We start from the raw sequence: 26,042 nt of genomic DNA on the forward strand, positions 1-26,042 counted from the left end.
TCTTCTCTTGGTCTAACATCACCAATTGACATATTTTTCATTGCATTTCTCAACCCATCACTTCTCACATCATCAAGATTTTCTTGTTCATTGTGAGACCCATTGGTTTCATCAAACTCAACATCATATGCTTCTTCAACAATGCCATGTGTTTTGTTGTAGACCCGATAAGCCTTGCTACTAGATGAATATCCAAGAAGAAAGCCCTCATCACATTTGCTTTGAAACTTTGATAACCGAGTTCCCTTCTTGAGAATATAGCATTTGCAACCAAACACTCTAAAATATGATATATTTGGCTTCCTTCCAATGAGCAACTCATATGGGGTCTTGTTATGAAATCTATGGCAATACAATCTATTTGAGGCATGACAAGCCGTGTTGATTGCTTCGGCCCAAAAACTATCCGAAACATTATACTCGGAGAGCATTGATCTTGCCATATCAATCAAGGTTCTATTTTTCCTCTCAACAAGACCATTTTGTTCCGGAGTGTACTTGGTTGAGAATTCATGCTTGATTCCTTTCTCATCACACCATTCCTCAACTCTTGTGTTTCTAAACTCACTTCCATTGTCACTCCTCACTTTCTTCACTTTGAGCTCAAATTCATTTTCGGCCCTTGTAAAGAATTTCTTGAATGTGTCATATGTATCGGCCTTGTCATGAAGAAAGAAAACCCATGTGTATCTTGAGTAATCATCCACTACCACAAGACAATAGCAATTTCCACCAATACTTCTATAAGTTGTAGGACCAAATAAATCCATGTGCAATAATTCCAAAGGTCTCTCGGTTGACATGACACTCTTAGTGGGATGAGTATTTGCAACTTGCTTTCCGGCTTGACATGCACTACAAAGCTTATCTTTATCAAACTTCACATTCTTCAAGCCAACTACTAAATCATGCTTCAAAAGTCGGTTGAGTTGTTTCATGCCAACATGACCAAGCCTTCTATGCCATAACCAACCCAAAGATGATTGAGTGAATAAGCAAGTGGACAAATTTGCCTCTTTAGTTGCAAAATCTACAAGATATACATCCTCATGTCTAAATCCCGTAAAGATGTGATCTTTTCCATCCAAGCTAGTCACTACAACATCATCTTTAGTGAAACTACACTTATATCCAAAATCACAAAGTTGAGTGACCGCTAAGAGATTAAACTTGAGAGAATCAACTAACAATACATTTGAGAGAGAATGATTGCTTGAGATAGGAATTGTACCAACTCCTTTGACTTTGCCCCGGCTATTGTCACCAAAGATAATGTCACTATAGCCACCAACATTCTCATCTAGAGAGGAAAACATCATTTGATCTCCGGTCATGTGTTGAGTGCATCCACTATCAAGCACCCAATGTCTTCCCCCGGACTTGTAATTCACCTACAAAGAGGAAGTAACCTTTTTAGGTACCCAAACTTTCTTGGGTCCTTGAACGTTAGTAACCACATTAGTGACCAAGACTTTTGGCACCCAAATGACATTCTTTTTAGCACCATTTATAGGTATCCCAACAAATTTTGCACTAACATTGCCATTTGAATTTTTCATAAGCATGTAACTTGAATCAAAGGATATGACTTTCTTGTTGGTGCAATTCTTCTCAACATGTCCAACCTTCTTGCATTTTTCACAATATGGCTTGCCACTACTCTTCACAAAGGTAGTTTTGGTTTGCACAAAAGCCTTCTTCCCTTTCTTAGGAATATATCCAAACCCTTGCTTGTTCAAGGTGAACTTTTGGCTTGCCCAACAATGATTAAACTTTGCTCTACTATCATAGCATTTTCTCAAATCATTTGTCAAGCAAGTAACCTCTTTTTTTAATAAATCATTTTTCATAATGAGAGATTCATTGCAAGATGAGTTATCAATTTTAGTGCACAAAGAACTAGTAGAGCTAGAGCCACAAGATTTATCATCAATTAAATCACAACTAACACCAATGCTCAATGTTGCTTTTCTTTCATGACTAAGCAAGGTATTGTGAGCTTCCTCAAGCTTCTCATGAGTTTCTTTGAGATTCTCATGAGAAGTCTTTAGCTCCTCATAGGAATCTTGAAGAGAAGTAAACTTCAACTTCAAGTCCCTCAACTTAGCCTTTTCCTTTGTCATGAATTCATCGGCATCATTAAGCATTTCAACAAGATCATCATATGAAAGTTCATCAAGTTCACCATCTTGTTGTACATTTGCACCACCCTTTGCCATAAGACAATGTGGCGTAGAGAAGAGTGATGGAGCCTCCTTGATGGCGATCCCGGCAACTCCCTTAGATGGCTTATCATCATCATCATCATCATCGGAGCTTGCATCGGAATCCCATTCAACAAAATATGCTTGGCCATTCTTTTTCTTCTTGATGAACTTCTTCTTCTTCTTTTCATCATTTTTCTTGTCCTTTTTCTTGTTTGGACAATTTACAATGATATGACCTACTTCACCACAATTGAAGCAAGTCTTGTCCACAAAAGGATTTTTTCTTGATGATTGACCTCTCTTGCCAAAGTTCTTCTTGCTCATCATTCTATTGAATCTCTTGACAAAGAGAGCCATCTCCTCATCCGATTCTTCTTCTTGGCACCCACTTTCTTCTTCATTTTTGCTATCTTGAGCTTTGAATGCCACACTTTTCTTTTTCACATCAATTTCTCCACCATGAGCTTCATCTTGAGACTTCTTGAACATGTCATGGGTGAGAATTTCTCCCAATATTTGTGTGGGAGTTGCGGTCTTCACATTTGACCTTACAAGTAAGGTCACAATTGTGTCATATCTTTCCGGAAGACATCTAAGAAACTTGTGGTTGAAATCCCCATCCGGTACCTCAAATCCAAGTCCCTTGAGGTCATTCACAATGTCATTTAGCCGGTTGAACATCTCGGCTATACTCTCATCCTTCTTCATGGTGAATTCACTAAAATTCCCTTTGAGCAAATATAACTTGGCCTCCTTCACGGTTGATGTGCCCTCATGAATTTCCATGAGCTTCTTCCATATGTCATTTGCATTTGTGAGACTCTTGACTCTATTAAATTCATTCACATCAAGAGCACTAAAGAGCACATTAACCCCTTGATCATTTAGTGTCTCATTTTCCTCATCTAGGGGTGTCAAACTCTTTGGGTCCAAAATGACATATCCATCATTTACTACTCTCCATAGCTTTCTACTCATGGCTTTGAGATGAGCCGACATCCTAGTCTTCCAATAATCATAATTGTTCCCATCAAAGAACGGTGGCTTCCCAACATGAATCCCATGATCACTAGTCATTGTTCTACTCCAAGATGGTTAAATTCTTAATTAATGGAGTACTTAGCTCTGGTACCACTTGTAGGATCAAGAACACCGACTAGAGGGGGGGTGAATAGGCGGTTTAAAATCTAAAACCAATAACACTAGAGAAATTTAATTAGTAACAAAGGAAAGCCCTATGTCATGCTATTACTATCTCTAGATGGGTTTGCAACCTAGGGTGACAAGACACAAATCAAGCTCTAGTAAAGTAAATTGCTCAAAGTAAAGACAAGAATAAAAGAGAGCAAGAGTAGTAACCGAGCTTGACACAAGAATATATCCCGTGGTGTCGATGACTTGCCGGTCACCCCTAATCCACGTTGAGGTGGATTCCAAGAATCAACCGCTCCTCTATCAAGAACCTCTTGATCTTGAGCCGGCTTGAATCAAGGAACCGCTCCACACCTCGATTCCACTAGAGTTGCTCTTCACCACTCCGGTGAGGTGAGCACAAGACCTCTCACAACCGAAATCGGGGCTCCTCAACAATCTCCTTGGAGGTGCTCCACGAAATCCACTTCTCCAAGCCGTCTAGGGAGCGGCAACTCCCAAGAGTAACAAGTTGATGACGCTTGCTTGAAGTTTCCCTAATGCCACAAAGCTCAAACTCTTGATGCAATGCACTAGGAAGCTCTCACACTCTTAAAAATGCAATCTCTAAGCAAGTGTGTGTGAGAGAGGGATGCCTTAGCTCTAATGTGTCAAGAATGCAATCCAAATGGCCAAGAGAGTCACCCAATGGCCGGGCATTGGGTATATATAGACATCCCTCCAAAAACTAGCCGTTACACTCTTTTCTGCGAAGTCGCGGACCGTCCGCGGTTCAAAAACCGGACTGTCCGCCGTTATAAACCAGTGAGTCAGAGTGCATTTAATGCATGTCAGAACTAGCCGTTAAGCCCTGGCGGACCGTCCGCGCACCAGTGGCGGACCGTCCGCAGTTAAGAGTTCCAACCCACCAGAGACTAACATCGTCTCTGGAACAACTTTGAGATTAGCCTGCGGACCGTCCGCGCCTCAGGAGCGGACCGTCCGCAGTTTAACTTTTCAGCCCAAACCAGAGAAACAACGTCTCTGGTACAAATTTGAAATTAGCCGGCGGACCGTCCGCGCCCCATGGCCGGACTGTCCGCCGTTCAACTTTGAAGCCCACACCAGAGAGACACCCTTTCTGGTACAAAAATGAAATACAGTAGCGGACCGTCCGCCCACCTGGGCCGGACTGTCCGCCAGCCTACCAGAGCCTCTGCAAGCTCTCTGGAACGATCACGGACTGTCCGCCCCTCTGGGCCGGACTGTCCGCCAGCCCACCAGAGCCTCTGCAAGCTCTCTGGAAACGGGCGCGGACTGTCCGCCCCTCAGGTGCGGACTGTCCGCCGTTACTCAGTGAGCTCTCGAACTTAGTCTATTTCAAAACTTTTCAAAACGCCGTTAGCCCTCATGCATGCAACTAGACATTTTGAGCAAAATGGCACTAAAGACCCGTCAAGCATGAGTTCATAACCCCTCTTGATAGTACGGCTAACTATCCAACAAATCCGATCACTTTTCAACCACTAAACGCCTTGTGACCGGTAAAATACAAAGGCCCTATTTTATACCTTTGCCTTGAGCCCGAGCTTTGCTCATCATCTCCAAAATTCCATACGTACACAACCGAATCTCTTTCATCCGTGGATCAACCTATACTCATTATCTCAAATGAAATCGTTAATCCACAAACCGTTGTCATTAATTACCAAAACTCGAATTAGGGGCCTAGATGCTTTCAGGCTCCCCACTTTCTTTGCAAACTTTCCCCGTAGTCAGGATTTTGTTTTCTTTGCGAGGCATGGTCTTTGGAGGAAGGCTGCAATGTTGTGCGGAAGCGTCCCCCCCTCCCTTGTAGTCTTGCTCTGAAGACTTTTGTAATGTATACTTTATTAGTGTGTGATATACACTTTGGACTTAGCCGAAGGTTTCTTGGCTTCGACTCGTTTTGAGTTGTCGGCCCCTTGGTATTTTTTTGTATAGTGTAGAATTTTGATTTTAGCTGAAGGTTTCTTGGTTTCGACTCGTGTTTCGAGTCGACAGCACCTTGGCTTTCTTAGTGTATAGTATACACTTTAATTTTTAGTCGAAGGTTTCTTGGCTTCTACTCGTGTTTCGAGTCGACAGCCCCTTGGCTTTCTTAGTGTATAGTATACACTTTAATTTTTAGCCGAAATTTTCTTGGCTTCGACTCGTGTTTCGAGTCGACAGCCCCATGGCTTTCTTAGTGTATAGTATACACTTTAATTTTTAGCCGAAGATTTTTTGGCTTCGACTCGTGTTTCGAGTCGACAGCCCCTTGGCTTTCTTAGTGTATAGTATATACTTTAATTTTTAGCCGAAGGTTTCCTGGCTTCGACTCGTGTTTCGAGTCGACAGCCCCTTGGCTTTCTTAGTGTATAGTATACACTTTAATTTTTAGCCGAAGGTTTCTTGGCTTCGACTCGTGTTTCGAGTCGACAGCCCCTTGGCTTTCTTAGTGTATAGTATACACTTTAATTTTTAGCCGAAGGTTTCTTGGCTTCGACTCGTGTTTCGAGTCGACAGCCTCTTGGCTTTCTTAGTGTATAGTATACACTTTAAGATAAGTATGTACAGCTTGTTACGGTTACGAGCTGTGCTGACTTAGTTATTTTCAACCTTGGTGCAAATGCGAAGGTCGATGTTTGTGACCCTGTGGTTGCTTCGACATGAGACATTTTCCTGAAGGGAATTATTCATATATTTTGGGGAATTTACATAGGAACCGCCTCATCAGAAATCTCACCTCCGAATTGGAGTTCCCTTCTGTGAGGAAAAGAGTACGGTCCTAGACTCAAAAGAAAGGGAAAATGACGCGAAGGTATGAGCGTGCTTATTTACCGCTCAGCCTTTTACAACTTTTATTCTAGACATGATACTTTTTGAGACTGTCAGCATTCCAGGAATGTTGCAGCTCGTTTCCTTCGATGTCTGCCAAGTGGTAAGATCTTGGCCTGTTGGAGTATAACACAATGTAGGGTCCATCCCACTTGGATTGAAGCTTGCCGATAGTTTCGGCGTTTGGCTTTCTTCTTAGAACCCAGTCTCCTTCGGCGATTTCTCTGTTGACTACATTTTTGTTTCGCCATTTCCTTGTTTCTTCTTGGTATGCTTCTAAATTTTTTGAAGCTTGCAAGATGTCGAGTTCTGTGAGATCTGCTTCTATCGAAGGTTCGATGTTGTTTAGAACTCTGGCACTTTTGTGTTTGAGTTCTTCTAGGCTCATGGCCTCGGCTCCATACAGCAATCTGAATGGGGTAAATTTTGTTGCTCTGCATTCAGTTGTGTTGTGGGACTAGATGACCTTCCGTAGTTCATCTGCCCATTTGCCCTTTTTCAGTCCGAATAGGCATTTTTTGATGGCGTTGAAAATTAAGCCGTTGGCTATTTCCACGGCACCATTGGACTGAGGGTGATAAACTGATGCGAACATGACCTTTGTTCCTACCGAGTGGCAGAATTCTCTGAACAGTTGAGAATCAAATTGCTTCCCGTTATCAACGGTTAGTTCTTTTGGCACTCCGAACCTGCAGATTATGTTTTGCCAGAAGAATTTTCTGACAGCTTCGGAAGTGATGTTCACTAGTGGTTTTGCCTCTATCCATTTTGTGAAGTATTCCACTACAACCACAGCGTATTTGTAGTTGCCTTGAGCTGTTGGTAGGGGACCGACCAAATCCATGCCCCATCTTTGGAGTGGCCACGCCGGAGGTATGAGTTGTATTGGTTGCGAACGTCTGTTTGATTTAGGTGCCATCATTTGGCATCCTTCGCAGGTTTTGACAATCTGTTCGGCGTCTTTCAACACAGATGGCCAAAAGAAACGTTGCCTGAAGGCTTTGGTGACCAGAGGTCTTATGCCAATATGAGATCCGCAAAACCCAGAGTGTATTTCCTTCAGGAGCTCCTGACCTTCAGCCGCTGTTATGCATTTTAGCCAAGGGGCTACTACACTAGATTTGTAGAGTTCGCCTTCTGATAATGTGTAGCTTCTTGCCCTTTGGAACATTCTTTTTTCTTCTTTTTCGTCCGAAGGTTCGAAGTGTCCTCGAACGTATGCCATGATTGGTTATCGCCAGTCTTCGCTTGCAATGGCATTGATCTGTTTTGCTTTTTCTTGCTTTGTGGAGGGCTTCGTAATTTTCTCGTAGAAAACACCCGGAGGTAGTGGCTCTTTGTGAGCAGCAGCCTTTGCTAGTTTGTCTGCTTCTTTGTTTTGGCTTCTTGGGATGTGGATAGCTGTGAAGCCATTAAATTATTTTTAACATGGCTCTTACAGTTTCTAGGTACATCTTCATTTCTGGCTTCTTAGCTTCAGACTCTTTTTCCACATGGCCGGTGATGACCTTCCAGTCAGATTTGATGACAAAATTTGGATGACCCAAAGCTTTCATCTTTCTGAGGCCTAGCAGCAGTGCTTCGTACTCTGTGGTGTTGTTTGTGCAGGGGTCTGTATTGCTGAATTCTAAGCGCGCGACATATCTTAGCTTCGCACCCGAAGGTGACTGAATGATTGCCGCGATGCCGACTCCTTCGTTACACCATGCGCCATCACAGTGTACTGTCCACGGCTCGATTGGGGCTTCTGCCACGAAGGTTGGGGAGGTCCAATCCACAATAAAGTTTGCCAGGACCTGGGATTTAATGGCTGTTCTTTTCTCGAAATCAATGTAATGTGTAAGGATCACCGGGGTGTCCGACCCTAGAGGGGGAGGCGTGAATAGGGTCGCTAATCGCTTTCTATCCTAGGGCTCAATCTATTTGCATAAGATAAACCTAACACGTCATACACATGCTAGTTATGACTAAGGTTTATCTATGCTACTCTCTACTTACCCCTAAAAGACTTGCAAACTATAGCCAAACCTAATCAAACTAACTAGGAAAGTAAAGGCACGCAAGAAGAGTAAATGCGGAAACATAATACGGTAAGTAAAGAGGTAAGGGAGAGAATATGCAAACTCCCGTGAAGACACCAAGACACACGATTTAACGTGGATCGGTTAGGACACCAAGTCCCTCCCTACGTCCACGGCCACTTGTCCAACACGAACAAGTGTGATGCCGAGTCTCTCCGCTCGATCACCGTCTTGCGTTCGCCACCAAGGTTCCCAGCAAGCAAAGGCAAAGTGACCCCAAGTCACCAAGACAAGGCCACCGCCACCGTCTCTCTCGAAGCGTCACCCACGGCACCGTCTTCACTATCGGAGCTTCTCACCAAGAGGGGTCTCCTTCCCCGCACAAAGTGTCGTTGCCACTCCACACCAAATCGAAGGGTCACACGACGAGTACAATGATTGCTTGCCGCAGCAAGGCTTCTCTCAAGGGAGCTCTTGCAAGAACTAATCCCTATTGCAAGCACTAAGCACTCTCACAAGTGTGCTTAAGCCTATATGATGTACAATGATGCTCTATGGTGGTTGGAGGTGTTCTTCAAGTGTAGTAGGCTTCAGCAACTCCAGCACTTCCAAATGAGGCGTGGGATGGCATATATATAGCCCAACCCTTCAAACTAGCCGTTGTGAAAAAGGCTGACGAAATCCCTTAATGCCGGTTGATCCGACGCTCAGTTTTTGTCATCACCGGTTTAACCAGTGAGTGTATTTTCCCAGCAACTAGACGTTACTGCTCCAACGGCTACTTGATCAAATGCACCGACGCTCTTGAAATCATCGTCGGTTTAACCGGTGAGTGCAAGCTCAGAAACCCCCCGAAAAATGGAGTCTCTGGACAACTGCACCGACGCTCACTTTGCCTTGATCGTCAGTTTAACCGGAGCCTGTAAAACTCCTGCTGTTTCTTCGGCCTCCAAGTCCATTACACCGGTGAGTGTAAAACACCCAACGCCGGTTAATCCAGTGTCAAACCCTAGCTCGCAGCTTCTGTATTCATTGCACCGATGAGTGCAATTTGTTCATCATCGGTTTAACCGGTGATAGCAAATTGTCTGCGTCTTGATCTTTTCGACTTGGATCGGGTGTAGCTACGCCGTAGGGACGGCCCTTCGGGCTTAGCTATGCCTATCTTGTCTTTGTCATCACTTGAACCTAAAAGCCTGAGAATGATCATCTTAACAATCATATTAGTCCAAGTGTTGTGTGTGTCATCAATTGCCAAAACATTATATTGAAATATGGTATGAGAGGCCATTTTCGCTACATAATGCTCCGAGAGTTCCGAAGCCCACTTGCTTATTCTTGCAAATGCTTCTCTGTTATGGAAGAGGTTGTGCAATGGTTGATCCGTGATTGCCACAATTTTATGACCTTTAAAGTAGTGTCTCAATTTTCTTGATGCCATGACAACGGCATAAGCGATTTTCTCTAACTCAGAATAGAATAACTTGGACCCTGAAAGTGCCTCTGAGGTGAAGTATACAGGCAGCTATTTTTGTCGACCTTCGATTGTTATTTCCACCACCAGGGCTGCGCTGACAGCCGTTTGTGAAGTGGATGTGTAAAGTAGGAGAGCTTCTTCAGGGTTGGGTGAGGTCATCTTGGTCAGGTTTTCTAAGTAATTTTGCAATTCTCTGAATGCTTTCTTTTGTTCTTCACCCCACTCAAATTTACTGGAGCTTCGGAGAGTTTTGAAGAACGGTAAGCTTCGGTCTGCTGAACAAGGGATGAATCTGTTCAGTGCTGCGATTCTGCCTGTCAATTTCTGCACATCTCTCACAGACTGTGGTTCTTTCATGTCTCGAAGTGCTCTAACTTTGTCTGGGTTTGCCTCTATGCCTTTTGTTGAAATAAGACATCCGAGGACTTTGCCTTTGTCTACTCCGAAGATGCATTTTTTCGGGTTCAGGCTGAGGTTTGCCTTCCGAAGGTTGGCGAAGGTTTCGGCGAGATCTGACACATGGTTCTTCATTTCTGCACTGGTGACCACTATGTCGTCGACATAGGCCAGTACGTTTCTTCTGAGTTGAGGGCCCAGGACTTTTGAGGACATTCGTGAGAATGATTGTCCGGCGTTTTTCAGACCTTCGGGCATTCAGACGAAACAGTATGTTCCGAAAGGGGTTGTGAAGCTTGTTTTTTCTTCATCTTCTCTCTTCATCCAGATTTGATGGTACCCGGAGAAGCAGTCTAAGAGTGACATTAGTTGGCTGTTAGATGCATCATCAACAACTTTATCGATTCTTGGTAAAGGGAAGTCGTCCTTCGGACAGGCTTTGTTTAGATCAGTGAAATCTATGCACATTCTCCATTTGCTATTTTTCTTTTTTACTGGCACAGTGTTGGCCAGCCAAGTGGGGTACTTTACTTATCTTATAACCTTTGCATCGAGAAGCCTTTGAACTTCTAACTTCACTGCTGCGACTTTGTCGTCAGACATTTTGCGGAGCTTCTGCTTTTTGGGCTTTATCTTCGGGTCAATGTCCAGCTTGTGTACTATGATTTCTCGGCTGACGCCGCGAAGGTCGCTGGCTGACCAAGCGAAGACATCTTTGTTTTTGGTTAGGAACTCCAAGAGTTCACATTCTTATTCTTTTTTGAGGGCCGCGCTAATTGTTACTTGCCTGTCTGGTAAGTGCTTGTCAAGTGGCACTTTTTTTACTCTGCACTCTTGCTGGAACGTTTCTTCCTTGTCCCTTTTTTGCTCTTTGAGTGGCGGGGGTTTTTTGTCAGCTTCAACCAGATGGATGTTTCTTTGTCCGGGAGCGACACCCCGTTCGATATCTCTGGCCAATTGTTGGTTGTCTTGGACTGTGATTACGCCTTTGATTGCTGGCATTTTCATGCACAAGTAGAGCTGATGGACGATTGCCTCAAATTTGTTGATGAAGCCACGGCCGAAGATCTCCCCGAAGGATACTGGAAGAGTTATCTTTCCGATGGCATTTACACGTTTGCCCCCGAAGCCGATGAGCGGGACATCCGCTGGCTGCAGGAGGTTGCGGTCGAAGGTGCTTGAAAAGATGATATCTGCGGAGCTTCCCGTGTCGACCAAGATTTTTCCGATGGTCCAGCCTTGTATATTGGCTTCGATTACTAATGCATCTGTATGGGGAAAGCTGAGCAGGTTTACATCTTCTTCAGAAAACACCATGGGCATGTGAGACCATTTTGTTTTTCGGACAGGTCCATCCACCATGATGGAATGAACCTGTCGAAAGCAGTTTCTTCTTTGTTTTTTGTTCTCGAATTCTAGGGATGACCCTCCGAATATTGGCATTATCATGCCGAAGGTTGGTAGTGCTGCAGGCTGGGCATTTTGGTCGGTTTGGTTTTCTTGCTTGAGTGGGGGGCCTGGTGGAGGTGGGGGCAGCTCTTCTTGGTTTGCTTGAGCTGTGGGCGGGGGAGGCAGCCTTGGTTGCTTTTGCTGCGGGGGTTGCTAGTTGATAGGATATGGATTGTAGCCGAAGGTTGGCACTGTTTGGAAATGAGGGTTAAAAGTTGGTTGCGGAGGTTGGAATTGCAGTGTTTGCTGGGCAGGCCAGCTGGTGTGCGCTACGAGTTTGGCATTCTTTTCAGCTTCCATTCTTTCAAGTGTCCTTTTCTTTTCGGGACACTAATTAGTTCTGTGGCCAGCATCTTCCCCATGAAAATGGCAGAACAATTTCTGCGGGCCTTACGAAGGTCCGTGGCCTCGGCCTCTTCCTTTTCCGCGGCCCCTGTTGGACCTGCCCCTTTGATGGTGTTTTTTGGAGCTGTTGTTGTCTTGCTCCTTCGGAGGTTGTGTGGGTGGTGGGATTATGTAAGGATCAAATTCTTCTTGTTGATCTGTATCTTGCGAAGGTTCAACAAGGAGTATGTACTGATTTTGCTGATTGGTGTTTGTTTGATTATTTTGTTGCCAGCTCAGCTGTTGCCTCATTAACTTTCTTTGTTCGACCCTTCGCTTGTGGTCTGCTTCGGACTTTGCATATTTCTCTACCTCCGCATACAGTTCTGACAGTCTTCTTGGTGGCTCTCTGTCGAGGTGGGATGCCAATTGGCTTGGGAGGAGACCTTCGATGAATTTGGTTATTGCGTCTTTCTCAGAGAAGTTTGGAGTTTGTGCTTTTTTCTGCACAAATCTCCGAAGGTACTCGGGTAGTGGCTCTCTGTCCATCTGTATGCAGCTGAATTGTTGTAAGGTGTTGATAGATAATTTTTTGAAGACTTGAAAGTCTTGCTTGAGTTTTTCCTTGAGCTGCACCCAACTTTGAATTGAGAGGGGTTGAATGTAGGAGTACCAGTTTGCAACTGGGCCTTCGCATGCCATGGCAAAGGACTTTGCCATGATGGGACCATCTCTGCCAGCCGAGGCGATTGTAGCTTTGTAAGTCATTATGAATTGTGCTGGATCGACTGATAAATCATATTTTGGGAGTTGGACTGGCTTGTAGCCGTATGGCCAGGATGTTCGCTGCAAGGCAATTGACAGCGGTGATGTTGAGTCGAATGGAGGGTTTGGTTGGAAGTGTTGATCTTGATGTATATGAGTTGGCTGGCGAAGGTCTTGACCTTCGTGGTGTCTTGAATATCCAGCGGCTGCGTGGGTGTTTGAGGGCTCTTGCGGTTGCCCAACTTCTTCCTGCATTTTCTGGATTTCTGCTTGCATTTCTGCAACTTTGCGTTTTGCTTCAGCTAGCCTCTGAGCTTGCTTGGCTGCTCTCTTTCTGGTCGCCAGTTGATTGGCCAGGTGAGCTTTCTTCATTTCTAGGGCGCGAAGCTGAAGGTTGAGTTCATGGTGCGCGTTTTGTTCAAGCTGGTCATCTTCAAGCTGGGAGAGGTTGTTTAGTGTTTCAGCCTCGGTTGTTGTTGCTGCTGCTGCTGCTTTTTTGCCTACTGCCGCGGCCTTTTTTGCCTCAATAGCACGTTCTGCTTGGATACGCTTTTCTTTCTTAGCCAGATGGAAGGGGGTTGGTTCGATTGGAGGAGATTGTCCGATGGGGACTTCGTGAAGGTTTGAACCTTCGGCGTCAGAGGCGCCCTGGTTGGTGGTTTTCTTTCTTTGTGGGGCCATCGTAAGGTGATTTTCGAGCTAAGAACATGGGTGGGCGTGTCTGTTGGGATCTTTGGCACGATCACCGACAGGGAATATAAAAAGTAAGCTTCGGATAGTAAATGAACGCTTGGGAATAAATTGCACAATCAAAATTGCACTATAATTCGCCAAATGTCCGACCCGTACAACGTTGGGTGGGAGGGGGTATTTATACCCCCAACCTTATTACAGCATTCCAAGAATGCTCCTCCAGTTCTTACGAAGGTTAAGAGTTTACATCGGGGGTGTTTGGTAATTTCACTAGGTAGGACAGTCCGAATTGGACACTCCTACTCGAGTCACATGTTACATGATGCTTGGTGACCTTCGATGGGAGCCTTCAGCGAGCTTCGTGATGCTCCGCCCCTGTCGTTCGTCACCTCCTTGTCGACCGTTGCGTCCCGAAGGTTCTGGGCATCACCTTCGAGTGCTGGACCTTGACGAGTTCCTTGAACCTTCGGCGACCGGGAGCAATCATCGTCCCTGTTCTTACCAATCAAGAAGAGAAAAAGAATGATCCATTGTGGTTAGCGAAAGTTGTGACCTTCTACGAACCTTCGGGTTACGCCACCTTCGCGAGGGGGCGATCCCCAACACTAATTGCAGAACTCTAGGACTACTTTGCAAGACGATTCTAAAGAGGTATATTAACCCATGATTAGTGGGTGATTACTGCAGCATTACTGTAATAATTATGACTTAGTTATGCTTATTAGATTCGTCGCGCCAAATTACACTTCGTTGAGCCATCTTGAACGTACACTCGCTCGTCTATTATATTGCATCCTCTCGATTTTACCGTCGACAGTATCACACATACTCGCAAATTAAATATGAACATTTCGATCAAAGAAACATATTTTTTATTAACTCGGATAGTCAGGAGAGATATATAATAATAGAGCAAGGATAATAATACAGTTAGCATCGAGTTTGATGTTGTAGCCACATTATATAAAATTGGCTAATAGCTTATTCATATAATAGAGTTACCAAGACATAGGTCCTGTTTGGATACTCTAACTTGGTCAGAAGTTATAGTTAGTTTCTAGCTCATGACTAACTCAAAACTAACTCTAACAAAAAAGGCCTTTGGATGCAAGGGTTAGAGTTAAATTAAATGCACTTTTCCAATCATTTGACCTCTTTCCCAGTAGGATTTGGTGTGGCCGGCTCTTGTGTGGGTGTGATGTGCTGCGAGAGTGGCGGAGAAGCTAGGTCGGAGGAAGCAAGGAGTCGACGAGGGCATCGTGCAATGCCTTGACGACCGCCGGTAGGAGCTCCCCACCGAGCTCCCCAAGCAGGCGCACACCATCCTCCAGTTCCGCAAGGAGGCTGCCGCCGTCGCCATGGAGGCGGGTGCCGACACAGATGGGGGAGGACGGGCTGGCGGCGCGAATCGACTCCTCCAGGGCCGCCAGCGCTCCTAGAGGGGACCCGAGGCGTGGATCTGGGAGGGCAGGCTGGCGGCACGGAGGGTGGAGGGCGGGCCAGCGACGCGAATCAGCTCCTCCGATGCGGCGGGGGATGCACAACCACAGCGGCGCGGGCAAGCTGACGCGCACGCCCTCTCCTCCTGCTTCGTGACGGCAACGGCGATGGCCGCCACCTCGCCATCCTCGCCGCCACCGCGGCCTGCACGCTCGGCGCCGCCACGGGGCCGCGCGCCTGCTCCGCGGCCGTCTCCACCTCCGCAGCTCGCCCGGGTCCTACATCTTGGGCGGCAAGGGCGGCAAGGGCTGGCTGGCGAGGGTGGGGCGGCGCGGGGGGAGGGCCGTCAAGTGGGGTTGGCGGTGTGCCCCTGCTCGCGATGGGATCTGGTCGGAGCGGGGACGGAGGGGCGCCAGTGGCAGATCTTGGGGCGCCGGTCGAAGCAGAGACGGGCGGCGCCAGTCACGGATCTGGGGGCGCGGCGAGGCTTCTCCTACTGTGAGGCTCCGAGGACGGCGAGGGCGGCGTGGCTTGGGGCGGCGGGTAGGGCGGCGAGGCTTGGGGCGGTGGGGAGGGGCAGTGATGGAGCTCGCGGCGTGCACCCCCCCCCCCCCCTGTCGCGACGAGATGGGGTGCGGAGGGAGAGACCGAGTCGGCTACAAACGAATCCCCGAATGGAAAAAAAGTGGGCTCTATTCCAATCCACTCTGTTTGAATTTTTTTGGGTTAGATGAGCTCAAAAAACCAACTCTAACTCTAACCCATGGATCCAAACAGGGCCAGAGACTCGATCATTAATCTTACCCACCTCCCTCCCGTAATTTTTGTTTAACTTGTGCTGTTCTCTTCTCTCTCATATTCTCTCTCTTTCAACCCATTGCAAATGTAATGTGACAACTCCTTTATTCTTTTACATTATCTTGTTATACCAACTGGTTTAACGGTAAAGTTGCATATTTACATGTCACTCCATTATTATTAATATTTAAAAGATACTATTCCCGAGGAACCATCTCACCGGTCAACAAATGTGGCGCTGTTTAGTTCAAAAAAAATTTCTACCATACACGTCACAACAAATTTTTAAATACATGCATGGAGTATTAAATATAGTTGAAAAAAATAATTAATTACATGGTCTAACTAATTAGCATAAAATAAATCTTTTAAGTCTAATTAGTCCATAATTAAATATTAATTGTCAAATAACAACGAAAGTGTTACAGTATCAAAACTTAAATTTTTTGACAAACTTAACAAGGCCACATATTTAAATATTTAAGGTTATGGCCAGCTAGCATTGATTTCCCATACCAGTACCCTCGGCATATTCAAAAGCACTAGCCCATCATGTAATCATGTACTTACTACAGTACAACTCGATTTAAACACTCATACCGACCCCACACGTGAAACACGAGGCGGCTGGTGAAGAATCAGGAACGCACCTGCTAGGGCCTGCCTGGACACCGCCAGAGCTACCCACACAAAGCTCAAATTATTGTCCAGCATTTATTATCTGCATCACATCAGGATGACATTTGTATCACATTCACAGCCAGATAATATTAAGGGATCATTTTGTTTTTCTCGATTTAAGGTATAAGTCACGTCACATCGAATATTTTCACATTAATTAGGAATATTTAATCACGAGATGAATCTATCAAGTCTAATTAATCTATAATTTAACCACTAATTGCTACAGTAACTATCCGCTAATTCTGTATTAATTATACTTAACATATTAATTCCAACTTATGCAATTAGTTTATATTAAGTTGGCATCTTAACATTCAAATTGACATCTGAGTATTTGATGTGAGAGGAACTTAAAAAACTAAATTAATTGCGGAACTCTAGAACTAGAGACGATTCTAATGAGGTATAATAATTCATGATTAATGGATGGCTACTGTAGTTTTATTGTAGTAACTATAATTTAATTAGATTTATTATATTCGTCGCGCCATACATTTATATGTGAAAAAGTTTTGTAAATAGTCTGCAAAATTCTTTTGACAAAAATTTTGAATCCAGTGATCCAAACAGGGGCTATGCCTTGGGGCTCTCTGTACCACGATGATTTCTACTGCATTTATTGTCCCGCTTCTGCATTTATTGTCTTATCTGAATATTTATTGTCCAGTCCATATAAATTAAAGGTACCTCAACTGTCACGACAGGCTCGTTTGGTTTCCTCGTTAATTTTACTCCCTCTATTCTAAATTATAGGTCTTTTAACTTTTTGAAGTCAAATTTGACCACTCATTTTATTCAAACTTTTTGCAAAATATTATTTTTTTGTTGTGACTTGATTTATCAATACAAGTTTTTTTTAAAAAAAATAAATTTAATTATATTTGTATAAATTTTTTGAATAAAATAAATAATCAATTTTTAGTGTAAAAAAATTAAACAACCTACAATTTAGAACGAAAGGAGCGTCCTCTCTTTACAAACCGTACAGAAAAATTTAATTAATACTATCATACCAATTTACGTGGATCTAGGATACGACTTCATTGAGCCGTCTTGAACGTACACTCGCTCGTCTATTGCATCCTCTCGATTTTACCGTCGACAGTATCACACATACTCTCAAATAAAATATGAACATTTCGATCAGAGAAACAGATTTTTTTATTAACTAGAATAGTCAGGACTCAGGAGAGATGTATAATAATAGAGCGAGGCTAATAATACAGTTAGCATCAAATTTTATATTATTGCCACGTTATATAAAATTGACTAATAGCTTATTCATATAATAGAGTTACCAAAACATTGACTCAATCATTAATCGTACCCACGTCCCTCCCATAATTTTAACTTGTTCTGCTCTCTTCTTTCTCGTATTCTCTTTCAACCAATCACAAATGTGATGTGACAACTCCTTTATTCTTTTACATTGGCCTTGTTTGGTTTCTCCGTGTTAATTTCTAGCCCGAATTTTTTTCATGCACAGAGTACTAAATGAAATCTATTTGCAAAACCGCTTCAGGGATAAGTGTAATTTTTCGCGACGAATCTAATGACGGTAATTAATCAATGATTAGCTACAGTAATGCTATAGTAACCATTCTCAAATCACGCGGTTAAAGATCTCATTAGATTCTTCAGGATTTCTAGTGCAGAGATTCTGAAGTTAGTTTTATAAACTGTCATTATTTGGTATCCCTAATTATTGGTCAAAATTGCTATAATTACTAGCGTAGCACAAACCAAATAGGGACATTATTTTGTTATCCCTGCTGATTTAACGGTGAAGTTGCATGCATTATTATTGTATTTAAGGCCTTATTTAGATGAAAAAACTTTTGGATATAAAACATTGTAGCAATTTCGTTTGTATTTGGTAATTATTGTGTCATCATGGATTAACTATACTCAAAAGATTCATCTCGCAAATTACAGATAAACTGTGTAATTAGTTATTTTATTTAGCTATATTTAATAATTCATGCATGTATTGAAAAATTCGATGTGATGAGAAATTTTGTAAAATTTTAAAATTTTGAAAGAAACTAAACAAGGCCTAAAAGATACTCCTATTCACGAGGAAGCATCTCACCGGTCAACAAATGTATATTTAAAGCTATGGCCAGCTAGCATTGATTTCCCACCATCGGCATATTTAAGGCCACGGCTCCTACACCATCAAAAAAAACCTTCTCAAGCCAAAGGCCACCGCATAATACAATGGCTTCAGCTGCAAAGCAGAGCAAGAAGCTGCGCATCCTTGTGATGCCCTTCTTCGCCACCAGCCACATCCTCCCCTTGACAGACCTTGCCTTCCACCTCGCCGCAGTTAGGCCGGACGATGTCGAGGTCGTCGTCGCCGTAACCCCGGCAAACGCCCCCATTGTTCGGTCAGCCCTTGCAAGGCGTGAGCCGAGCCATGCCAGCGTCGACGTCGCCACCTACGCCTTCCCAGCGGTGGACGGCCTCCCACCAGGGGTCGAGAACATGTCCACCGTCTCAGCCGCGGACTCATGGCGGCTCGAGATAGCAGCCACTGATGAGGCGCTGCTCAGGCCGGCTCAGGAGAGTCTCGTCAGGGAGAGCTCCCCTGACGCCATCGTCAGCGACCTGCACTTCTTCCGGTGGAACGCTGGTATTGCCGCCGAACTTGGGATCCCCTGTGTTCTTTTCAATGTCGTGGGTATTTTCTCGACGCTAGCTACGTGGCGCCTTGCCTTAAGCGGCAATGTTAAGGACACCCCTGCTGGTAGTTCGGTGACCATTCCTCAGATCCCCGGTCCAGAAATAAGTATGCCAGTTACCGAGCTATCAGAGTTTTTGAGGAACCCACCGGTATTTGACCCGAGCGCAGGTGCTCACTTCATGATGTTGCTTAAGAGTTGTGGCTTTATCTCCAACACTTTCTTTGATCTTGAGCATGAGTACTGTGAGAGCCACGAGCACAGCGGCTATGTGAAGCGAACCTACTGTGTTGGCCCGCTTTCACTGCCCATGTCACCACCAGCAAGAGCCGGTGCTGCTGGCAGATCAGCTTGCCTGGATTGGATGGACACAAAGCCTGCCCACTCCGTTGTATACCTGTGCTTCGGCAGCCTGACAAACTTTTCGGAGGCTCAACTTGATGAGCTAGCCCTCGGGCTAGAAGCCTCTGGTGTGCCGTTCTTGTGGGTTGTCAGGGTTAAAACATGGGAGCCACCGGTAGGGTGGAAAGATCGTGTTGGGAGCAGAGGCATGGTTTTCAAGGGTTGGGCACCACAAACCGATATACTCCAGCACCCAGCGCTGGGGGCTTTCGTGACGCAATGCGGGTGGAACTCCGTCCTGGAGACAATTGCGGTCGGCGTGCCTGTTCTGACATGGCCCATGGTGTACGAGCAGTTCCTCACTGAGAGGTTTGTGACTCATGTGCTACAAATCGGGGAGCGCCTGTGGCCGGAGGGCGCTGGGCGGCGTAGCACGAGGTATGCAGAGCATGATGTGATCCCTGCTAAGGACATTGCGCAATCTATTGCCAAGTTCATGGAGCATGGAGGTGCTGCGGAAGCCGCGAGGAGGAGGGCAATGGAACTCTCTCCAAAGGCTCATGCGGCTATTGCAGAAGGCGGAACCTCTAACCGTGATCTGCATCAGCTTATTGATGATTTTATAGCAGCAAGAGGGCCTACAACGTCATGAATACATTGTAAGTACAACTTGTTCTCTTTAAGTATCACTGTGGATGGTACTTCCATCCTCCTTATACATGCACTAGTCCTACTTACCGGCGGGTTCCACCGAACACAGGGCCCACAAATTAGTGGGATGAGTTCCTCTGCCGTGCTGCAGGGGAGGCTCATCCTTTAACCTTCATATATCTAGAGCATTTTGTACTTAAGGTTAATTTGGATTTTATGACTAATCTGAAGTATGGCAGCAGGAGAATCCAGGTGGAACGCAAGGATTAATTTCATGAAGAGGGGGGAGGTGGCTACCTATAGATGCCACATGGTGTTTCAAGAATAAAAGTTGTTGTCCCGCAACCGGTTCACTGCAAAATGTGTCTGCGAGCAGACATCTCAGAGATGATATGTATTTGTAATTTTAATAAACTAGTTGAATGCCCATGCATTGCTACGGGAGTCGATTTTTTTAACTCGGAAAAAGAGTATACAAGGACAAATCACGATGCAAATCAAATAACCAACCGAATACCAACAGTCTGAGCTAAAAATTTAATTATAAAAAGATGCAAATCTGCCAACAAATAACGTTGGACGGGATATGCAATACCATCAATAGAAAAGTATTCAAGAATTAGCAGACTCGATAGGTAGAATTACATGCATGGCTGGACTATGACATCTCGAGCTGCAGACACATAAGCATGTTAATATTACATCATTTATAGCAATAGAATCTCCTTGTACACAATATTCTTTGTGTACATACCATTTCTTATCGGTGTCTTTTTCTTCTCATTATCCAATATTTTTTCCCTCTGCTTCACCCTTTGTTTTCTCTTGCCCTTCTTCTGGGATTTCTTCTTATCCTTCTTTTCATCTTCCTCGTCGCCTTTGTCAGCATTACGTGGTAGTGCGAGGATCTTAATGTTTGATCTGGCAGTTGCTCTAGATAGCGCAACATACAACTGACCATGTGAGAACACGGGTTCGGGCAAGTACACCCCTACATTGGGAATAGTTTGCCCTTGTGCCTTGTTAACCGTCATGGCAAAGCTGAGCCTAATAGGAAATTGCTTCCTCTTGAACTGGAATGGGAACATCTCATCATCTGATGGGCATAAGGGTATTCGAGGGAGAAAAACCCGCTTTCCAGCATACTGGCCGAATACAATTTCAGCGTTGATTGAGTTCTTTGCGAATCCTCGTACCACCAGTCTAGTTCCGTTGCAGAGTCCATTCGCAGGGTTGATATTTCTAAGCAATATGATTGGGCAGCCGATCTTAAGCTTTAGCACATGTGGAGGTAAACCATTAGGGGTCAAGGTGTTAAGAAACTCCGAGGGGTAATAGTTATGTGGATCATCAATTGCAGAGTCGAAGCTATGATAAACCATCTTGTCCCCTCGAAAACTACTGATCATCTTCATATTAATCATATCCACCCGCTCATTTCTTGTTGACAAAATCGCTCTCGAAGTGATGTAGTCTCTACTTGCCATGTTCTCATTCAGCTTTGGGAATATGCATTCAATCAATCTATCAACATCCTTACCATCTCCAGTATAAGGCACGCATATACATCTCCATCACCGTTTACCTCCTCTGTTCCACCACCAATGCGCAAGAGATAATATGCAAACCATGGGTCGCTATGTGCCCGCATGTTGCGCACCAACTTTAGATGCCGAATCCAATCCCAAAGGTACGACCTCCGCAGCGAAGCATCGACTATTTGAGCCCTCGACCCCTTCCGAACAACAGGGATGACCTGTCTGAAATCTCCACCGAAAACAACAGTCTTCCCACCAAACGGCAGCTCCGGCCGATCCATTATATCTCTCAAGCTTTTGTCAAGAGCCTCCACCACTTGCCTCTTTGTCATTGTAGCCTCATCCCAAATTATAAGAGATGTTCCCCGCAGCAGCTTTGCAGTACCACTTTGTTTCGTGAAGCTACATAATCCACCATCCTCAATAGTAAGTGGTATTTTGAAGCATGAGTGGGCGGTTCTTCCACCAGGCATGATGGAGGCGGCAACACCAGATGTAGCTGTCACCACAGCAAGCTTGTTCTCACTACGTACTCTAGCGAGCAGGGCCCTGTAAAGAAAAGTCTTCCCAGTGCAGCCAGGTCCATCCACAAAGAACAAGCCGCCCTCATCCGTGTCAATCGCGGCCATGATCTCATCATATGCAGCCCTCTGCTCGCTGTTCAAGGACTCAGACAATGCCACATCATCCACACTGGGAGCTATGCTTGCCTCCTCAAAGATCTCACGTGGGATACCGCTTGCTGTGTCATAGGTGTCATCGATATCGGGTAGTGGGAATGACTTTATGTCCTTCCCCATCGATTGCAACATATTTCTAAGTTCAATCAGCACCATTTGTTCCACGGCCGTGGGGGAAGGACAGTTGCGTCGGTAGACCTCTGACATTGCATCTAGATGTTTCTCCTATAGCCCGAACACATCACTTGGCTCGCAGAATACCAAAATCGTTGCAAATAGCCTTCGCAGTGAGGACGGCATCTGGTACATTGTGGCTTCTGTAAGGCAATCATCAAGTGTGGTATCTTCTTCGATCAAACCCCTTTATTCTGCAGCCTCTCGAAATGTCGGCTGCAACACACCGTCCACCGTCCTCAAATGCTGATATGAGGTAGCACCGGTGATGTGATTTAAGAGAACACGAAGATAGTAGTGTTCACCTTCAGCCGGATGAGCCGAGACAATTCTACCAACTTGGCCACGATTTTTATATTTTCTCCACTGCCAGAACTTTCCATTAGATTGCCAAGTAAAATGCTCTGGGAAGTCATGGTAGAGGATTCCATGAGCTTTATCGTGTAACCTATTTGCCTCGAAGTACGCCGTCAGCATTGACTGTTCGACCCCTGGACGGTTAACCACATCTTTGATCTTCTGGCGTTGATGGAATGAGACCATGTGCATATCAGGAAGATGAAGCTACAGCTGCTTCACGGGCGGATGGACCTTACTCAAGTCAAATCTGTATTTCCTCCATAGCGCCTCTGGAGGTGTAACCCACCTGGCTTCTCTGTATTGCTTGATCTCGTCGATGTTTCCCTTTTCGTCCTCCTTATCAGATTCTCTCACAGCCACGGACGCTCGGTCATGCCCCTTGTATATGTATTTGAACAAATATTTCACAGACTTAATGCTCCCGCATGCCTCAACATTGATGTGGCAGTTGAACAACCGCAGTAGGTAAGGGTTGTAAGGGACGACCCATTGATTGTCCAGCTCATGGCCCCGGATTTTTTCCTTACGCCCGTCATCACGTCGCCTATAAACGGGATAAGAATTCTTGCCCTGCGAGGTGGCCTCACAGAAAGGGCGCGGGTAGTGGTTCTTGCATGACCCACGACTCTTCGTGCACGGGCAATTCATATTTAGCAAACCGCACGGCCCATGCATCATATGCTTGGTGACCATCTTGTACAGCTCCGGGTACTTCTTCTTATTCGGTAGTTCGGCTGATATAAGAAGGTCATACTGCTCGGGGCACGTGAGTTTGAACTTGTTGCGCATTATAAGCAACCAATGGGCATGCGGCAATCCCCTCTTTTGGAACTCAACGACATATACATAGGCCTGGACCTCTCCAAGGATGTGATCTTCGAGCAAACTTTTCTTCAACTCCTCAAGTTTTGCCCTGAAGACCCGGGCGATGAGATCTGGACGATCCTGTGGTGTCTGGCCCAGGTAAAGTGAACTCCTGATCTCATCTCAATTAGGATTGCAGGTCATCGTGAGAAATATATCAGGTCTACCATACTTTCGCACCAATGCCATAGCATCCATGTACCGCCGCCTCATATCCCGAGGCCCTCCGATGAATGACGTACCCAGCACAGTACGCTTGCCAACTAAATCTGCTCGACCCTCGCTGGCATGAAGACTGTCAACAAGAAGACCCTGGTATAGATCAGCCCTTATCTGATCCTGGTTATTACGGATGTAATCTAAACGAGAGCTCTCGATCTTGACGTATGTGTCCACAGCAAACTGCTGAAAAAGACGCTTGCCATGCAATATTGGGTTAAATATTCCTGGCCGCATATGAAAATTGTAGCAGTAGTAATCACGTATAGACACACATAAATTTCCGGCAGAATCTGCACATACAAAAATATTATATTAGTGACCATGATTGCACGTCCTGCGAGATACACTGCATGAGTTATGTCAAAATAAATTACCTAGATCATCATCACCATTACCTTGCCCACGTTGTCTGCGTATCTCACGAGCGTCATTCACTTCTTCCATAGTAACACTTGCCTTTGGAATCATGCTGTGCCATCCCAGTTCACCTCTTGGAAAAAACAGAGGGTACGAAAGTGCATCGTAGCACCCATGATATGACCGGATGCCATGTATAGACCTATCCTTCCCTTGCTGGAGAACACTATGCTCGAATTGACCTCGACGCTCGCTCCCTTCTACCCATACAGCAGCCACTTTGGATGTGAGCGGTGTGTTATATGTTCTCTGGTCTAACCGCTGATCAAGGTTCAATTCCATGTGATAGTCATGAAGATTTTCATTCTGCCCGAAACTCCTGAGATGTTCAGAGTACGGATTGCCACTCATGATGTCAACCAACTTCTGAATCACCTCCTTATCCATCTCTACGCACTTCTTCCGGCACTTCTGGAAACGATACTCAAGGCTCGGGTCGTCATCATAGAAGTAAAGTTCCAGGTGTCTAGGTTCCTTACCATCTTCTTTACCAAACGACATAATGTTATGGTAAATTTGGCCATGCGCACGAAATGTGTATACCCCAGCAGTCCTCATATTGGTGGTGATACGATCAAGCTGACAATACAGTGAAGTGAATGAGAAATGCCCATTGAAAAATCTGCTATTAGCACGAAAGTGCCTAGCATCAGCATCTGAACTTGACCACAGCCTCATGAGCTCGGGTGGTGTATCAGGTGTGGATAGCTCAATCTTCCCACTGCGGCAGCAGAATTCGGGGGGCTCGAACTCAAACTTCTTCGCGTTGCATTCCGGGCAGTTCTCAACAGGCTCCAACATATGGGTATCCTCAGGCATATTGGCATACACTGCGTCGTACGGATCAGATACATCTGGGATTGAACCAGAGTCATCATCTGCATCGTGGAGTGGGACTTCCTCTTCGGTGTCGTTATCTAAAGTGGAGTATTTAAGTAGTAACGTGTTAGACATATTTAGCGATGCTATTAAAGCATCTTGGAATTTGTCTTCATATGGAAACATATGTACCTTGGCCTGCAAAGAGGTATCCTTCAAACTCCTTGTCATCCTCCTCGAATATCACGTCCTCATCACAATCATCCTCGGCGCAATCATCCTCGGTTGTGAGTTAGGCACACAGGTTAATGAAATGAATGATGTCATGTGCGAAAGAAATAATAATATTAATCTAAGAAAATAAAGAAATTACCATCATCTATACTATTTGTACATGCTGGATCACCTGTATATTTTGGTTTGCTTTGGTCAAGATCATCTATAAAACATGTAACACAATTTTTGGTTAAGATAGGTTTTAAGTTAGAATACATGTATCAGCATGAAAATATAGTAATTGTAACTACCTTCCATAGTATTTGCCGATTGAGTCGGGGGTTGCGGTAAACTGACTTCTTCCTCATTGTCTTCATAAACGCCTTGATCTTCATCTACCGTCCGACAAGATTTTCTTGCCATTTTTGACGCAAAATGTCGATTCCGACGTGTTAACAATGAATGTCTTTCTCCGTGCGTAACATGATACCTATGGTTTAAGCGGCCAGCAAGCATTTCTGGAGCCTCAAGATCAGGTGATTGTTCTTCACGTGGTGGTGGTGGTATGTAGATTGGCGTCCAGTCGACTGGTGTCCAGTCGAACTAGGGTATAGTCACATCGATTGCACTTACTTTTGCACCATCCTTAGCTGGATCCAAAATTTCAGGGACATAATGTAGATTCTCCATGGCAATGGAGTGAGGCTGCCGTCTATTCTTTGTCAACTCATTTCGTCTTCTTTTAGTAGGATGAACATTTTCACCATTCAATGCAACAGCCTAATCTACAAATAGTAGATTGTACAAACATAAGAATATATAGTAAAACTC

General features: G+C 44.8%; 3 protein-coding genes across 4 annotated transcripts; 1 reads left to right on the plus strand and 2 right to left on the minus strand.

The window, feature by feature from the left end:
• The first annotated feature begins 18,399 nt into the window (after positions 1-18,399).
• On the plus strand, positions 18,400-20,360 carry LOC120712212 (UDP-glycosyltransferase 73C4-like). Of its 2 annotated transcripts, none has more exons than XM_039997934.1 (2): positions 18,400-19,929; positions 20,161-20,360. In XM_039997934.1, exon 1 carries the CDS (start codon positions 18,465-18,467, stop codon positions 19,920-19,922), a length of 1,458 nt encoding a protein of 485 aa, XP_039853868.1. In that variant the 5' UTR covers positions 18,400-18,464; the 3' UTR covers positions 19,923-19,929; positions 20,161-20,360. The 2 variants fall into 2 exon arrangements, with proteins under 2 accessions (XP_039853868.1, XP_039853867.1); XM_039997933.1 differs by having other exon boundaries at positions 20,164-20,360.
• A 268-nt stretch (positions 20,361-20,628) lies between these two features.
• LOC120713378 (ATP-dependent DNA helicase PIF1-like) lies at positions 20,629-22,259 on the minus strand. Its single transcript, XM_039999359.1, has 2 exons — positions 21,462-22,259; positions 20,629-21,420 (listed from the first exon to the last, which is right to left on the minus strand). The coding sequence occupies exons 1-2, from the start codon at positions 22,257-22,259 to the stop codon at positions 20,629-20,631; spliced, it is 1,590 nt and encodes a 529-aa protein (XP_039855293.1).
• Positions 22,260-22,877: 618 nt separating this feature from the next.
• Positions 22,878-25,901, minus strand: LOC120713379. The gene is made up of 5 exons (XM_039999360.1): positions 25,845-25,901; positions 25,188-25,275; positions 24,134-25,093; positions 23,780-24,049; positions 22,878-23,659 (listed from the first exon to the last, which is right to left on the minus strand). Exons 1-5 carry the CDS (start codon positions 25,899-25,901, stop codon positions 22,878-22,880), a joined length of 2,157 nt encoding a protein of 718 aa, XP_039855294.1.
• Between the last annotated feature and the right edge of the window lie 141 nt (positions 25,902-26,042).

The sequence above is a fragment of the Panicum virgatum genome, chromosome 6K (genome assembly GCF_016808335.1).
Source record: "Panicum virgatum strain AP13 chromosome 6K, P.virgatum_v5, whole genome shotgun sequence".
Taxonomy (NCBI): Eukaryota; Viridiplantae; Streptophyta; class Magnoliopsida; order Poales; family Poaceae; genus Panicum; species Panicum virgatum.